Raw genomic sequence first — 16643 nt, 5'->3', positions numbered from 1 at the left:
GCTCTCCCCGTCGCTGATTGTGAGGAGTACAGTAAAGCTGTGGTACTAATTCCGGCCGTGACTCTGTGAGCACTGTAAGCAGATTGTTTTACCGCTCTGATTGTGGTTTATTTGTGTGTTTTTTGCCTTCAGTTTGCACAGCGCAGACGGAGAAGGTCTGTAAGTCGTCTTCGGAGGAGAGTCTCCAGCCCTTTAAGGACGAGATGGAGCAGTTTTTGATACAAGGTCAGTTGAATCTCATAATCACAGACTTTTAGCACTGGTCATAGATGGACAAGAAATTCTCACTGCCATGGTCTTGCTTTGCAGTCATCCGTGGATAACTGAAAACCGAGAGATTAGGAACAACAGTTTAAAGCCAAGAGGCCTTGCATTGTTCCGTAATTCCCACTCATTGATCTGCTAATGCAGACATTGATATAGGCTGCAGATTTCCAATACAAATACCATGTGTAAGCTGTCTGGCAATCTTAGCTTAGCACAAAGCATCTGGTGTGGGCCTTTGATCAGAGCCATCCAAGACTTTACAGAATTTAACTCCAATTAACTGGACTTCGACTTTAAGGTTTTATCCCTTCTGTTGTGATGAAATACATCTGCAGGGGTTAGCCAGGTCTGCTTATCTTGACGTCAGCCTCATGAAGCAACCTCCATTATGCAAATCTGCCATGCAACTTGTTCAATTAGCCGCTGTGAGGACAAACTAAGCGATAAGAAAATAATATATTAAATCATATCCAGTCTTTATTCAAACTGGAAAAAACGCGGCCACCTTTGTCAGCCTATCCCACTTCCCCGGGGGTGTCTGTCATAGCCCGTGTCTCTCAAAGGAAATCAAACAAACGGAAAAACCTTGCTAAACACAGATCTAATGTTTTGGTGATGGAAGCAAAGGTAGATGATGGATCTAATGGGGGGGAGCTAACATGAATCAATGTCAGCAGAGCTCCCTGAGGCTGCAGCCTTGTTTGTTATCATTACACCTACCAGGCGTGCCTGTTAACAGTAATCCTGTCCCACTCTGCCTGATTACTTCAGCAGCCCACAGTGGGGGGAATGAAATAGTTTCTCTCCCTGGTTGAGAATTACAAAGTACACTCTGACCACAATCGCTGCTACTGCTATCATTTGATATGAATCTCGGTATGGCGAGACTCTTGCTCTTGCCTTGTTTGATACGGGAATAGTTCTTGGTTTGAATGGGGGGAAACAAAAGAAGAGCCATAAATCATGGTGAATCTGAACCATTATCGGACAGGCCACGGCATCGCGGGGCCGGAGACGTACATCAAAGGTGTCTCCGTCGGTTTGTTTAGCGTGTTTTATTTTGACATGTCATTTATTGTGTTGCGTGGCCTTTGAGTCTGACTAAACGCACTTGACTGTGACCAATCTGTGCGAGGCGGCCAGCTCATGGGCCTCTTCCCCGACTGCTTTTGTATTCAAATGAGGGGGTAATATATAGCACATGCTCTGTTGCTGTATCCTTCATTGTCCTTGAGTTTGGTCGTTTAAAGGAAGTCTACAGATGAAAGCACGCGTCCCACTCCCCCTGTCTCTTCTCCCGGAGAAATATGGGCATTTTTCCTCTCTTTGATGTAAACGACTAGAGGTTTGGTCTTGCGAGAGCGCCCAGCGTACGTTTTGCAACGGCGCTATGCGAGGAACGGCTCCAGACTGAATTCTTGGGGTGCCTCCACACAAAAAAAACCAAAAGAAAACAGCAACAGCCAAATGTCTTATTTTTGTTATTTCTGTAATTTCTTGAAAAGCCCTGAGGTTAAACAGTTTCTGGCTCCACCATTTCAGCCGCTCTTGTTTATTTTCTGACCATGAAACCGACCACAGAAAAACAGTGAGAGCGGACATGTTGGAGCTGCGCTGTTTGGTCTAGCTCGATTTTCCCCGCTCGCTTCACAAATTCTCATGCATGCAAGGCTTTGATGGGAGCCTCTGTAAGCGGTGGTGGGGGGGGGGGGGGGTGGGGGCGGTAGAGAAAGCGAAAAGAAGCCTCGGCCCCATGTGATAATCTGTTTCTGATCGACGTGGAGATTAGCCCGTTCGGTGCCATGCTCTCCCTCCCTGTCATCGAGACGAAGCCCCCGCTTCCTCCTCCGTCACCCACCCAGCGACCGGCCCGCCGGGTCAGCCTGGGCCGCGGGTACGAGTGCCAGCGACGCCCAACAGCGCCCCGACGTGGGCGTGCAGTAGACGAGGATCATTTTTATTGATCTCCTGCGAGCGATCACTTTCACCCTCGGGGTGAGAGCGATCAAAGCGCGGCCCCCGTTTGCAAAGGCGCTCTCCGCAAACAAAAACATCTGCACCGGTTAGCGGCGTGTCATCGTTTGCCCGATGATCTATAGTTAGAGGGAGAGAAGAAGAAGAGGGCCGGCCGCGGATGATTAAGTACACTCCAACAGTGGAGCGAAGGAATGAGACGGTCCCGTCGGAGAGATGTCAGAACCCCCTTCAGATGGCTTCTATTACGAGCAGCAATCAGATATTCCCGGGATAAGCGCGCAGTCCGGAGACCCATGCCAGCAAAGGCTTCCAGTCCCGGTCTACTGTCATGCATACATGTCCAGGGGAGCCAGGGGGGGAGGTCAGGGGTCATTTCTGATCATTTGACAGTTGAAGGCAACATACAAATCATTACATTCAAATACCCCGGAAAGGGGCTCCCTGGGAAATGGTTTAAAGTCCTTGCCTCCTGGACCTTCTAACGCTGCTCCGTGATCCTGTGATCTCTGCAGACATTCCCGGTCTTTGTCCGATTATTTCTCGACTCAATGTTGTTTCTCGCTTAATGCAGAATGAAAAGCCGGACAACGTGAGATTAATTAACCTGACATATTCAGTTATAGTGTAGCTGAGACGTCGCGGGAACCATCGCAGTTCACAGCAGTGCTTTGGTACCATAAGTTATTTAAACATAAGCTGAATCCATCCGAGTGTTGTGACTTGCTTCAAAAGTCATGTCTCTCACTTTTTCTTTGTCTCTCTCTCTCTCTCTCTCTCTCTCTCCATCCCCCCCCCCCCTTCCTTCCACATACAGAGAAAGAGTAATCTGTCTCTATTCAAAGTGCCTCGACAAAGGGCCTCTTGTTCAGCAATCTGCTGGGCTCATTTGTCAACGGTGTAACGGTGGACAATCCAACACTTAATAACACTTTGGCTCGCCGCTGACCTTGTGAACGACATTCGGCTGGACACGGGCTGGCATGCGGGCCCCCCCATGTACTGTATACCTAGTATTTAGAGAAGGTGGCAGACGCGAAACCGTCTTCATGACTAATTGTGTGATCCTGCATCCGCTGTCTGGCGTCTCCTCTGTAACCCTGCTGTCCTCTCCCACTCTCTCACTCCTCCTGCAGCCAAGACAGAGCTGGAGGCGCAGGAGAAACAGCTCGCGGCCACTGAAGAGATGTAAGAGGCTCTTGATTCTTTGACCACTCAGTCCCTCCCCATCTTCACCTTTAAAATGCGAATTTATTTATAAATCGTTTTTTTTCCCCACAGCAGGAACAAGCCTGTGCCATAATCCTCTTCACCTCCACCCCCCCCCTCTCCATTCCACTCTAAGAGTTATCACCCGGCTCCTTTGTCAATATTTGGTTCTCCAGGTTACTCCACCTACGTGTTGGGTGCAGGTCGCGGCGCAGCGCTGTAGGTGGAGGAGAGCCCCCCCCCCCCCCCGCGCGCCGCCGTGTGTCTGTGCTGTTTATCTAAGCCCAGCGCTATGAGACAGGCCCTGGCTCCAGGCTTCTGTTAACACTGGCTAGGAATGCGTTCCTATAGCGCACTCCAAACAAAGGAAACCCCAACCCGTCCACCGTATTGATCAACCGCCGCAAATGGCGGTGACCTGTTGTCACTTTCTCGCCTCCGTGGCCTCCTCCTGTTTCTCTTTTGTCTCTTGTGTCTGTGTCTCTGTCTCAGTCTCTCTGTCTCTGTCTGTCTCTCTCTCTGTCTCTTTGTCTCTCTCTGGCTCTCTCGGTGTGTCGGACCGTCGGTCTCTGTCTCTGTCTCGCTCTCTGTCTCTCTCTCTTGCTCTCACTCTTGATCCATCTCTCTCTCTCTCTCTCTCTCTCTCTCTCTCTCTCTCTCTCTCTCTCTGTCTATCTCTCTTCCCCCCCCCCCTCTCTCTCTCTCTCTCTCTCTCTCTCTCTCTCTCTCTCTCTCTCTCTCTCTCTCTCTCAGGTCTCTGCTGTGTGTCTGCTTCCCTCCCTCCCTCCCTCCCTCCTTCTAACCTTGGACCTTGTGTACATGTCCCCCCCCAACGCACCTAACCAACGCATGTGAGGTGACATACAGACACAGGCATGTTGCATGTAGACATTACTCCTACATGAAGACATGCAGCAGTAAACCTGAGCAGAGATGTATTTAAATAGACCATGTTGGATTGTCTCTGCTGCATACTGTGTGTGTGGGGCCATTTCTTAATGCTGGATTTTAGCTGTGTGAATTAAAAAGGTATATTTGTATGTGTGTATTTGTTTGTGTTTTATATGCAGCATTGTTTTTTGGTTAAAGGCGCCATATCAAATCTCTTAAAAAGAGTTCCATTACAGAACCAGTCCCCATTCCCCTTAAGCCTTCTCCATTTGGAAGTGACCTGGTGCAGTTCTGCCTAATCTCAGGCCCTGTGATCATTCAGTGTCCTAAGGTCTCCGCTCACCTCTCTCACCCCAGCTTCGTGGAGCTTGTGGTGTTCTTCTCGGTGAAGCCCAAGTCGGGTGAGAAGGATGTGTCCCCCAACACGCTGTTCTCCGTGTGGCACGAGTTCACCTCCGACTTCAAGGAGCACTGGAAGAAGGAGAATAAGACCATTCTGAAGGAGCGGTGAGCAGACCACCCTTTAACAACCCGTATCCCCCCGCTCCACCCGAACACCACCACCACCACTATAGGCTCCCTGACTGCCATTTCCTCCCCTAACGACGCACACATACGTGCCTGCAGCCATGTTCAACCTTAGCCCCCCCGCCCCTCTCCGCGCTCAGGCTAGCTACGCTATCTGCAGGATCTGCGTCATGTGTCTCTCTTTCATCAGGTATGGTAGACCGTTTTCTCTCGGTCCCCTTAAGAAAATAGCCCCGCAAAAAGTTTGCGCCAATGTTCCTGCATTTGTATGTCCAGCCGAGCGTGCGTTCCCAAACCATTAATAACATACAGTACATCCCGTGCTCACCGAAGATCCTATCAGAGTCATTCAAATTCATGGAGGGAACAGAGTTGTAATGACCCAAATCTTTCTCCTCACCCCGGTAATGAAAAGAACACATGCAGCATCCAGATAGCTTCCAGTGGTTTGATGGCTGCACAGATACTGGTCCCTATGTAAACGACAGACAAATTGGACCATTATGTCAAATGAAGATTGCAAAATGCGATGTGTTGTTTCTGAAGGCAGCTTGATCAGTCTGAGGTTGCTTGTTCGGTAGGAGGGGCGTGAAACAAATTGATGAGGCTTTAACAAGCTAACCTTGTCTGAGACCAGCATCCCCTTTTAATACTCCCGTCTTCATCAGTCCATTATATTTTTATCTTGAAAGTATCTCGTTCACAAGTTGCAATGCTACTCAAACATGCAAAGGTAACCAACAAAACATGAATATAATACTGGCAGTGTAAAGGAGATTCTTACGGTAAATATTTATCCAAGATTTTTTTTGCCTATTTAATTTAGGGCCCATGAAGCACTTAGGAATAATTATAAAAATTGTAAAAGTTGTGTATACTAGTAGTTAGGTACTTTTCTGTTTTGTTTTCTTGTTTTTGCACATTTTCAGGTGTGCGTGTGTGTGTGTGTGTGTTCATGTTTTCTCGTGGCTCTTGGTCAATGACGACTTGTGTCACTCCAACGCTCGCGTTCTAACTGTGTTTATAAAACATTTTTTTCCTTTTCTTGTGTAGGGTAAAAATGGCGGAGGAATGTTTCAAACAGGCCAAGGAGAAGGCCGCATACAGCGTCAAACCTAAACACGCATCCGGAATAGTATGTTTTACATCGTTATCATCCAGTTATTACCATTAACGTACTAAACTAAGCAAATCCACTCCTTAGCTTTGTGTTACCTTTTTCATATGTCCGATATCATTCTCTCATTTGACTGGCGGCAGCGTACAACACTGACGCCTCTCAAAACGCCTCGGCCCTGTGCCTGCGCTAATAGGCCAGCATCACTGCCTGCTACTGCTGCTAACTAATAATGTGGACGTGCTCTTTGTCCCACAGAAAGCCAAACTGAGTCAGAAGATTTGAGGCCTGGACTTGGAAGCATCTTTTCCATCGCTGTGCATGAGGTTGAGAACTCCTTGTTGTCCCAGCCTGACGTGACCCGTCTTGACACTTCTATAGCTGTGTGTGTTCCTGTGGGCTGGTTTGTAATGCTTCCAGATCTGCAGGTTGTCGTTGGCACATTCAAAGTAGAAGAGTAATGGAGTGGAATAAAAAGGTGTCAACTTTCTAAGGTTGCCACTATTTTATATGGCTCATAAAATGAGTCGAAGCAGTGTGAAGAAATTATATAAATATATTTATTAATATATATATATATATATATATATATATATATATATATATATATATATATATATATATATATATATATATATATATATATATATATATATATATATATAGCACAGTGAAGTGGTTGATTTCATAACTTGAAAGAGGCTGACTTTCAAAACCTATTATTCAAAACATGAAATAAACACTGGAAATAAATCATTTTATTGAACATTAGCTGTATTGTGACAATACCACTGGAGCTTTATTCTATCTTTTTATTTACAGACTCTTCGACGCATAGTAGGTGTTTATGAGCGTATACAATGCCATAACCTTTATCCTCGGGATTCTGCATACTTTATTACTTAAATCGTCTTTTACCTCCTGGTGTGAATCCACTGATGTTTCTATATGTCTTGCGATATAGTTACATGTCATACGTGTTGTCCTTTCCATGTCCAGCCCTGTCCTTTTGGAGCAACAGAATCATTCCTTGTGATCCCACATGAATTTTTATTAAAATGCCTTTGACCGTAAAACTGTATTGTTTAATCTAGTAATATGGGTTAAATAAAATAAAAAATACAAAAGCAGTTATGATATGTATTGTTTTTATTAGTGTTATACAACAAACCTTTGATCAAAAAGTATATCCACTCAAAAAATCTTAATTGAAATATATTTAATAAACTTTTGACATATATATATATATATATGTATACACATATTACATTTCATCCCAGCTTACATAATACACTATCTATTTTACTGGCTATAATATTTGTAGCAAAAAGTATACAGAAAAATGTGATTGGCTCTGGCTGTGTTTTTCTTTACTTTTGGTTAAGGCCTTTCCTATAAAGTTAATAGCACCCCTTTGGGGGCACTGCAATTCAATTTCGAATTTCTTCCATTTAAAACGGAATAGCTTGTAGCTTGGCTAAGGTTATCACACAGAGATCTGAACACGGGATTAGTAGTAAGTGTCCTATTGGCATTGTGTCATTGCTGCACTATTGACCAGACCATTCTGTTCTAGGCAGTTAAACTTCTCCAAGAGCACCCAGAAATTAGGATATTTTCCATGTTGCAGGAGATACGGTTAGGGGATGTCGTACAATTTTCATTTGAAAATCGAAAACTCTTTCGGAGGGTAACTTTGGTGAAGGGCTTTATAAATAAGTTCACTTAAACTACAAGTTGTGTGCCAACTTGAATCTGTATCTGTTCACATGAGATGAAACACATTCAGGTGAACGGAACTCAATAGCAATAGGAGTAAGGATGCAACACCGTAAATGTCCAGGACTGTCTGCTTCATCAGTCTTTGAACTCCATCAGAACAGCAACAGTTCGCATAGATCTGCAGGGAACTGTCAAAGTTGAAGTCTTATTGTTCTTTATTGAACTGAACTGAATTGATATAGCGACTTCAGTTTTCCTTTAAACTTTGCTTACTATTGAGTCCAGCTAGTAATGTCCTGCACAAACAGGATCGTCCCAACGACCAGGATTATGTCAAGTGAGACGATCACTCGAACCCCTTGAAAGTGTCGTTAGTTTTCATTCGGGGGGCACCGCTGATTTTCATAATTTCCCTGGGCTGCTCACGTCCACGGACATGCACCGGCACTGTTTGACCCTCTGCACCTTGCGGTGTCTAAAGGGCGGGTCCGAGCCGGGACAGTCCAGCTGCACGGTGAGCTGCGTGACGCGGTGCGGCCTGCAGAAGGAGCAGGACTGGAAGGGCTCCTGCTGGGCCTTGTTGTGGCCTCCTCTCCTCCCGGAGCCGGAGCCTGGGCCTCGAGTTTTGCCCTGGCCCGTGATAGTGGGGCCCATGTGGCGGGGGATGTAGAAGGAGTTGCACTGGCCGTAGCAGAAGCGGTTGACCACGGTGCGGCTGCGGCAGCCCTCTTCGCTGACCGTCTGCCGGAGGGGCTGCGTCTTGCACCAGTCGCTTCGCAGGTAGCGGCGCTCCGTCACCACCAGGGCCTCGCGGCTGGAGGACAGCACGTCGGGCTTCCGCGGGGGCAGGCGCGCGTGGTGCCGCTCGGACGACAGGTTCCCCTTGGTCTTGTACGGGGACGGGAAAGAGCCCTGGGGGCGGAGCTTCCGGATCTCCGCGGTGATGCAGAGCACGCCCGCCAACAGGACGGGGAAGGCGATTCTCCAAAACATTCTGAAGGGGGTAAAGGGAGAGAAAAAGTGTGTACATTGTGATGTGAGTATTGTACATAGGCCCATGTTGGCCTTCATGCATCTGGTATAACATGATATGATGAGTTGTACACACTTGGTGTACGTGTGTAAACAGAATCGCGCCGTCGGGGACACGCTAACCTGGAAGCTTTTATAATGTCCTTCAGCGAGGGAGAGTCAATCATCGCGGCCGATGTTGCCAATCATTGTTTCCAAGTGCACTCCTAATGTGTATGCATGGTGGAACTGCCCCCGCTCTCTCCACGCTCTCTCTCTCTCTCCCTGGACGCTCTAGCCTCCCAGGCCTCGTGGAGGAAATGAATTCATCACTGGGGGCCCCCATTTGTCAGCGTCTCTGTGTCATTACTTCTATTTGCTTTCTTCTCGGCTACACAACTCTTCCATAAATAAACAGAGCGCCGGCATCAAAGCGCACACTTAAACACCCATAACGAGAAAGGGAAGTTGATTTTATTGGTCTCGTCGCCGGCTAAAATAATTAGGGCTTTGCTTACGCTAGTCGTGAACTATGCCGCAGATATGTAAACAGGCATTAAGAGAGCGCCATCTGCATGTTATTAGGGACGGGGCTGGAGACGGCGTGCCCTTCAGGAGTCCAACCAGAGACTCTGCGGCGGTTGTGTACTGCACGGAGCAACATGAACTGGCGCTGACCTATAATATCCGAGGGTCGACCCATGGGGCCGACGTATGCGTTCAAGCGTGAACACACACCGATCTGTGTGTGCACGCGCCCCAGGCGTACACACACAGAAACACACACACACACACACAAATAGCCCATCTTGTCTCCTACTACAGCACAATAAACATGAGCACACACGCACAGATCGCATTTGTCTCTGTTACAGGAAGAAAGTAGAAAGGTACGAGATGTATTTGTGTTTTATTGGAGTGCAGGCACACAGGCCAAGGAGCAACTTTGTTGTTTAGGGCCGTTCAGGGCCGTGCACGTGTCAGTGCGCAGCGCTGTCAGGGTTCTCTAGCGCCAGCACATTTTTGACCATCACTCAAGCATCTTTCCAGCAGATGTGGCTCTCGCCGAGCGTTGCATGACACAGACTCCGATATTCAGACGGCGAACCAAAACCGCCGAGATGCCAGCGACCGCTCGCATTCAACGACATCTCTCTTACTTCTACTGTGCTCTGCACATTTTTCAAAATATCTGTCCCTCTTTTTCTCTCTTCTATTCCTTCCCCCCCCCCCTTTTTTTTTCCTGGACCTGGTCTCGCTTTGACATGGAACAAATGACTTTATCGCGATCAACTTTGTTCTTTACCTCGCCTTTCTTTTTTTTTTCTCTCTCTTCCCGGCCTTGACCCCTCAGGGTCACGCCGGAATGATCCGGAGCCATGCCGGAGGACATCTGACGTCTTTACATCACGGTCCCGGTAATGCAGACAGCAGCTGTTCACCTTTACGGTGTTTTGTATGTCGGACAGAAATGTGCCGCAAGATGAATTCTGCGCTGGCTTTTACTTTTTAACCCTCGTCGAAAAAACCCTGAGTAGGAAATTAAAAAAAAGAGGGTGGCGGTTTGCCAAGGTTCGGTTTTCCATGTTAGGTTCTCAAGAGAATGTGCTTCTTCACTCATTCTGCAGCCCAGTCTCGATCCCGTACAGAACGACGGAACCATACCGACCTTTTAGAGGTGCTGCCACGGAGTCCGATGTGTTCAGCAGAGACTTGGAACTCAGATTGACAGCAGGGCTCTTGTTCAGAGTCGGCCAAACTATCAGATTTAGGGACCCTGTGACCAAAGGCACGGGGGCGACCGGAGCTCCTGGCTCGAGGCAGCGCAGGACGTCCAAGGCACCAGGCTCGTGGCTAATGCGTTTAGAGAAATCACCTTCTGCAACCAGAGCACCGTAGGAGTGGGTATGGCTTTCAGGCCAAAGATAACTACACGCAATCACACACACGCACATAGAAACACAGACACACACACAGACACACACACACATGCACACAGACGTGCACACACACACACACACATACACACACACGCGCACACACATACACAACCACACACACCCACACACACACACAAACACATATACAGACACACACAGACACAGGCTCAAACAATGCAGGAAGAGTTATGACAGCGGAGACCCTCTGCCCCTTCACTCCTCCCAGCCACCCACTGAAAGAGTGCCACCCCCGCGCCGCCCCTCCCTCTACAACACGGCTATTTGTCACAGCCAGCAGTGTCCCATGACCGCTTACTGTGCATCAAGAAACCATCCTACCTTGGGCAGACACCCTTGTGCTGACCACCAGAATCCCCCCACCCCCAGTGCCTCTTAACTGTTGTTGAACCATAATCATATCCATAGTGCTGTGGTTGAGTTATGGAGCCCAGGGGAGGGTTCGATACCAGGGGGGGATGATCAGCTGACCCCACTGTGGAAAGGCGGGGGGCATGACGGATGATCCCCCCCCCCCCATCTCCCCCACATCCATCTCCTTCTCCTCCAAACTCTAAGGGACCCGAGTATGACAGGACGGAGCCTGCAGCGCGATCATCATCAATCTCAGCGGCCGGACAAGACCGGCTTTCTGCATGCGTTGACGTATGGGAGGGATGGGGAGAGACTGGGGAGAGACTGGGTCGCCTGGTCTCAGATGGTGGGGGGGTGCTGGTTTTAAGGGTCAGGGAGATTGAGGGAGAGACAGAGAGAGGGTTCGTGGGGGGTAATGAACTTACTGGTTTAAGCTGTATTCCTCTATACTTCTATTGATCTCTCTCTCTCTCTCTCTCACAGCTCATCTCAGAATCCATCTTCCGTTCTTTATTTCATTGATTTTCTATCTTTCTCTATGGTTATCTCTTTGTGAGATATTTGTCACTTTCTCTCTCCCCCTCCCTCACTCTTTCTTTCTGTCTCTGACATACGCTAGTAATCAGGAATGGGTGGAGACAGAAGGAGACTGTGGTTTCTCGTGTCGAAGCTCAGACAGACTCGCACCATATCTTTCATTCTGAAAACAAAACACGTCCATAAACACAATCCTACACTCTGACCACCGCCACAAGTACTCTGAGGAGCGTTTCTTTTTACTGAACTGTGGCAGACCAAAAGTTCCAAATTTCAATACTCTAATGAAATTATAAATACCAGAAATAAATAAGGGGACCGCTTGGAGACTGCTGAGCTAGACACCATTTGCTCGCTGAAAATAGCTGTTATTATCCAGCGGAATGTGTGTCTGTTTCCATCCGTCGGTTGGAAACACATTGTAGTACACCAAGTCAGCCCCCCGATTACAGCTTCGGGGGCTCCGAGCGAAAAACAAAAACTTGCTTAATGACCACCTCTGCTCTCGTGCTCGTTTTGTATTTCCGAAATCGTTCAGTGAAAATATTCTATAATTTCTGGACTTTCACATGTAGACGATAATGTGCACTCCAGCGCTACCGCTAAGCCTGCTGAAAGATTTTCCCAGCGTGTCTTCAAAGGCAGGTTAAAACAAACAAAACCTGATGCCTCAATTATAGGTGCGTCACTGTGTCTCATACTCAGACTGCTAAGTGCAGTTAATTACAGTTGAACAGCATTTAATTCACCATGCAGCTTAAATACACACACACACACACACACACGCACACACAGACGAACACAGACATGGACACCCACACACACTCAATCACTCACTCAGTCACACATGCACACACAAGCACACACACATGCATGCCAACATACAAATGACCATACATATAAACATGCACACACGGATGCACACACACACACGTACAGACGAACACAGACGTGGACACCCACACACACTCAATCACTCACTCAGTCACACATGCACACACAAGCACACACACATGCATGCCAACATACAAATGTCCAAACATGCACACACGGATGCATTCCCAACATTCACACATACAGACACACAAACATACACAGGGGAAAATGTGCCTACACATATATACGTGACCACACAGATGCAAACTAACAGCATATATATACACAGTACATGTATTTCACATAGGCCTATATAGGTGTGTGTATTTATAATCATATTACTATTTATACATAGTATAAATAGAGACATAGGAGAGAGAGACAGCAGGGACAAAAGGTGGAGGGGGAGAGAGAGAGACAGAGACCGAGAGAGAGAGTAACAGTGCAGTGTGGCTAGGGGCCCTATGGTCTTTGGTTTCGTTCACACTGTGCGAGGGACCGCCAGTGTTTTCACTTGGAGCCCATTACGCCGAGAGAGCAACCATGTCATTATCTGCCTTGGCGGACTCCGACTCTCCTAAACGGGGCCCTGCTGCCGGCTCATTAACAGTTGTGGAAAACGAGAATCCGGGTGCAAATGTGCATCATGGCAGCGCCGCGGGCCCTGGGCTGATTCAGGCCGTTTGTCACCACGATCCATCTTAATAATGACTCTTCGCTCCAACACGATACTTACCCAGATGGGGGTGGTGGGGTTTGGGGTTAAAGTGGGGGCTGCTCTGATGCGCTGCGCCCTGTAGGAGGCGTAGGGGCGGGGCTGAGGCAGACCAGTGATGGGGGTGGTGTTGGGTGCTCGAGGTAATGGTTGGATTGCTAATTGAAGCTATGGGGATGATGGTGTTGATAGGTGAGAGAGGTCCTGAGAAGAGTGGAGACTTTTTTGGCACCAGATTCAGTGTATTACAATAATGTCTTCTATCAGCATTGAGTTTTTGATCACTTTTTGTGCTTTTAAATCATGTATGACTTCATGAATTAATAAACTACAAGTTATGTTGTTATGTTGTCAACGCGCTTTTTATTCTACCATGCTGTGTGTGTGTGTGTGTGTGTGTGTGTGTGTGTGTGTGTCTGTGTTTGTGTGTGTGTGTGTGTTGTGTTGTGTCCTCTGGGACATCAGAGGGGACAGGACACGGTGGTGCGGTCAACAGAGCACTAACATACGATTAGAAGGGCAGCTTCCCGCCATCCACCACACAAATACACACACACACACACAGACGCACATGTACACATACGCATACACACACACAAACACCGGTGAACACATTCACACACACACAAACACACTGATACACACGTACACACACACACATACATACATACATACAAAGAAACACTGATAAACGCGTTCACACAAACAAACACACACAGACACAAACACACACCGATACAAACGTTCACAAAAACATACATTCACACACACACAAACACACCTTCACACACACATTTATACACACAGACACACTCCTGGCACAAACTCACACATATACAAAGGGTTCATGCACTCAAACGCACGTATACACACAAATGGTATTCTGTTAAAAGGTACACATGCATAGTAAAAATTTAAATTAGTTAACTATAAGATATAACTTCTTCCTCTGCAAGAAACACACACAAAAATACTGATTTATAATGCCCTTGAGATATATTTGTCAAAAACTTCACATTTAACTGTCATACAGCTTACACTCGACATTGACTAATTCTCCTGCTCGCAATGCTAATTCACCCAAACCTCCCCTTTGCTGCTAATTATAGTCAATTAGATGGCGATTTTATTCCAAATGCCATGCACTGCCTTAAAGGCTTGGGTTGTTTATGTATTTATTTTGTTGTGTTGTTTTTTCTTTACTTTAGGTGTCGCCAGGGAGAATCTTAGCCGTGGCACAGACAGTGTTAGCAAGATGTTGTACAACTAGTGGCTATCAAATTACACACAACACTCCCTTAGGCATCCATCCATTCACTAACAAACTGAGGCTCCCATTCACCACATGATCCTCACCCTACAAGTACCTGCATCTCCACATCTAAACAGTTATTTCAATAGAATGAATGATATTGTTATATATTATTATAATGTATTGATTCAACATAATAACTATACAATGATGTGTTTTTATGTATATGCATTAGCATATATTATATTATTACACAGAAACGTGTTACGCTATTAATGTTTTGATAAATTATGTTAAATTATTGGCCAATTGTCATTTTGTAGCGCTATGCCTCTAGTTTTTTTTTTTTTAAATAGTCTGCATAAGGATTTAATTACAACACATTTATGAACTGGAACGAACAGTCATATTAGAATAAACCCAGCAAATACTGTTCTGGGTGATTTTATTTGTATATTTATTTTTATTTACACAATTGTATTTAGATTTTATGTTGGAAAATGAAATCGAGAAACTAACAGTTAGTTCCAACTTAACATAATTCAACATTTTTAGTGGAAGTAAAACCATTATAATTTGCATGTGTGCGTCTGAAGTATCAGGACGTCAGTGATACTAGTTGGAGACCTACCTCTTTCTCTCAGCTGGCTACGTACTAGGATGATAAGGTCTCGAGTCAAGGAGAGAAGGCCACCCTGGATGGTCCTCGCGACCGCTCCCAGCCTGCGGTTTCCATGGCAACGTGTGATCCGTAGTATCCCTGTCAGCGTTGGTCCTCGCTCGCTCTCTTCTCCTCCTCCTGAACGCTGAAAATGTCAGACTTGTATAAAACTCTCCATTTTCCAGACGCGTCTCCTCGCAAATCGGACCCTCTGGTCTCTCGCAGGTTTTATTTTATATACCGAGGGGATGTTTTGTTGGAAGTTGCTGTCAGTAGGTAGGAGCCCTATAATATCAGAGTCCCATGGAGACTGGAGCTGTGGTCTGAGTCTATGAGAGTGCTCGCGCGTCTCACTGTAGTACTTGTCTTACTTGACCCCCCCTCCCCAACCACCACCTTCCTCCACTCCCTCCTCAAGACGGGGAGGAGGGCTTCTCCTATTGGCCCGAATCACAGTGCGACTCAACCCCGAGTCACACTTATTATTACTACATGAAGGTTTCGAGCCCCCCCCCCCCCCCCCCCTCCCTCATGTTTCATTCTCTCCGGGCATCCCCTCTCGCACGTCTTCCCCGTGTATGTTTGTATCAGCCCTGTTTCTTTGTGGGGGGGGGGGGTTCTCCTTTCTCAACAAATAAAACAGATCAAGGTATAATTACATTCTGCCTGATTTAGGCAAACTTGAGGCCGCTAGACAACCGTTCATTATTCTTTTTTTCTTTTTCTTCTATACATGACCTTTGATAGCACTGACATATCTTTTCACAAACAATGCACTTTGTCACGAACAACCAAAAAAACAAAGGTCTAACTGTCTATCGTCTGCCTATGGGATCAATTGAGTGACCACACTTTGACATTAGAAGGGTTTAAATAGACACGCGGCCCCAACGCATGAATCACTGCATGGTTGCGCCCAGTGACGCTGACGGGACGCTTAGAAAGTGCTGGCATTATTCACGTTTCTAGACGCAACATTGACGCTGGTTGTCTGGTGCGGTTCATTTTAGCACGCACACACTAAAAGAGTGATGGCCTCGGCAGGACGAGGTAACCCGCAGATGAGCTAAAGCGGAATACATTAATACAATAGATGGACGGAAAAAATAAGTTTCAGTAGACCAGAAAACGATCAAACTTCACTTAAATGCGCTACTATAAAGAAGTCTGTCACAATGCGTCACATTGCCCTGGCTTCAACTGATCCCTGCTTCAGGGAAATGATATGTCGCCACCTAGTGGTATTAGGCTTAAGTGCACACTGTGTTATACAGTAAAAATAGAAGTAGAGTAAATTAACCACAGATGCTTTTAGATGTAATTAGTTAACATGTTACATATTGAAAAAGGAAGCTAAGAACGTCAAAATACAAGCCAGAACAAGAAAACAGATCAAGGGGCCAACTTTAATAATACATTTTAAGTAAAAGTGTCTTTAAATATGTTATAAAAATAAATGCAGAAGAGAATAACAAATAATTACGTTCTACATAAGACAATAGACATTTTTCATTGAATGGACTTTACAAGTGCAATTAATACCGTATGTGCTAAGTATTGAAGTGCAGTAA

At 46.3% G+C, this 16643-nt stretch overlaps 2 protein-coding genes across 2 annotated transcripts in view; one reads left to right on the top strand and one right to left on the bottom strand.

Annotated features, from left to right (window-relative positions):
- fmn2a (formin 2a) overlaps nt 1–6271 on the top strand; it is a gene marked incomplete at both ends in the record, with an annotated part of 34978 nt that extends 28707 nt beyond the window's left edge. Inside the window, 5 exons of the mRNA XM_079731061.1 lie at nt 133–225; nt 3378–3429; nt 4699–4848; nt 5923–6004; nt 6245–6271. Of these exons, the coding sequence (XP_079587187.1) occupies nt 133–225; nt 3378–3429; nt 4699–4848; nt 5923–6004; nt 6245–6271 (404 nt within the window). The remainder of the gene's footprint in view (nt 1–132; nt 226–3377; nt 3430–4698; nt 4849–5922; nt 6005–6244) is intronic.
- Nucleotides 6272–7367: 1096 nt separating this feature from the next.
- On the bottom strand, nt 7368–15323 carry LOC307070316 (gremlin-2-like). The gene is made up of 2 exons (XM_079728750.1): nt 15043–15323; nt 7368–8702 (listed from the first exon to the last, which is right to left on the bottom strand). The coding sequence occupies exon 2, from the start codon at nt 8699–8701 to the stop codon at nt 8111–8113; it is 591 nt and encodes a 196-aa protein (XP_079584876.1). The 5' UTR covers nt 8702; nt 15043–15323; the 3' UTR covers nt 7368–8110.
- Nucleotides 15324–16643: the final 1320 nt, after the last annotated feature.

This window comes from Pollachius pollachius, assembly GCF_949987615.1.
Source record: "Pollachius pollachius genome assembly, chromosome: 2".
Classification (NCBI taxonomy): Eukaryota; Metazoa; Chordata; class Actinopteri; order Gadiformes; family Gadidae; genus Pollachius; species Pollachius pollachius.
Note: the sequence above shows the minus strand (reverse complement) of the source record. Positions and strands in the feature narration are given on the sequence as shown.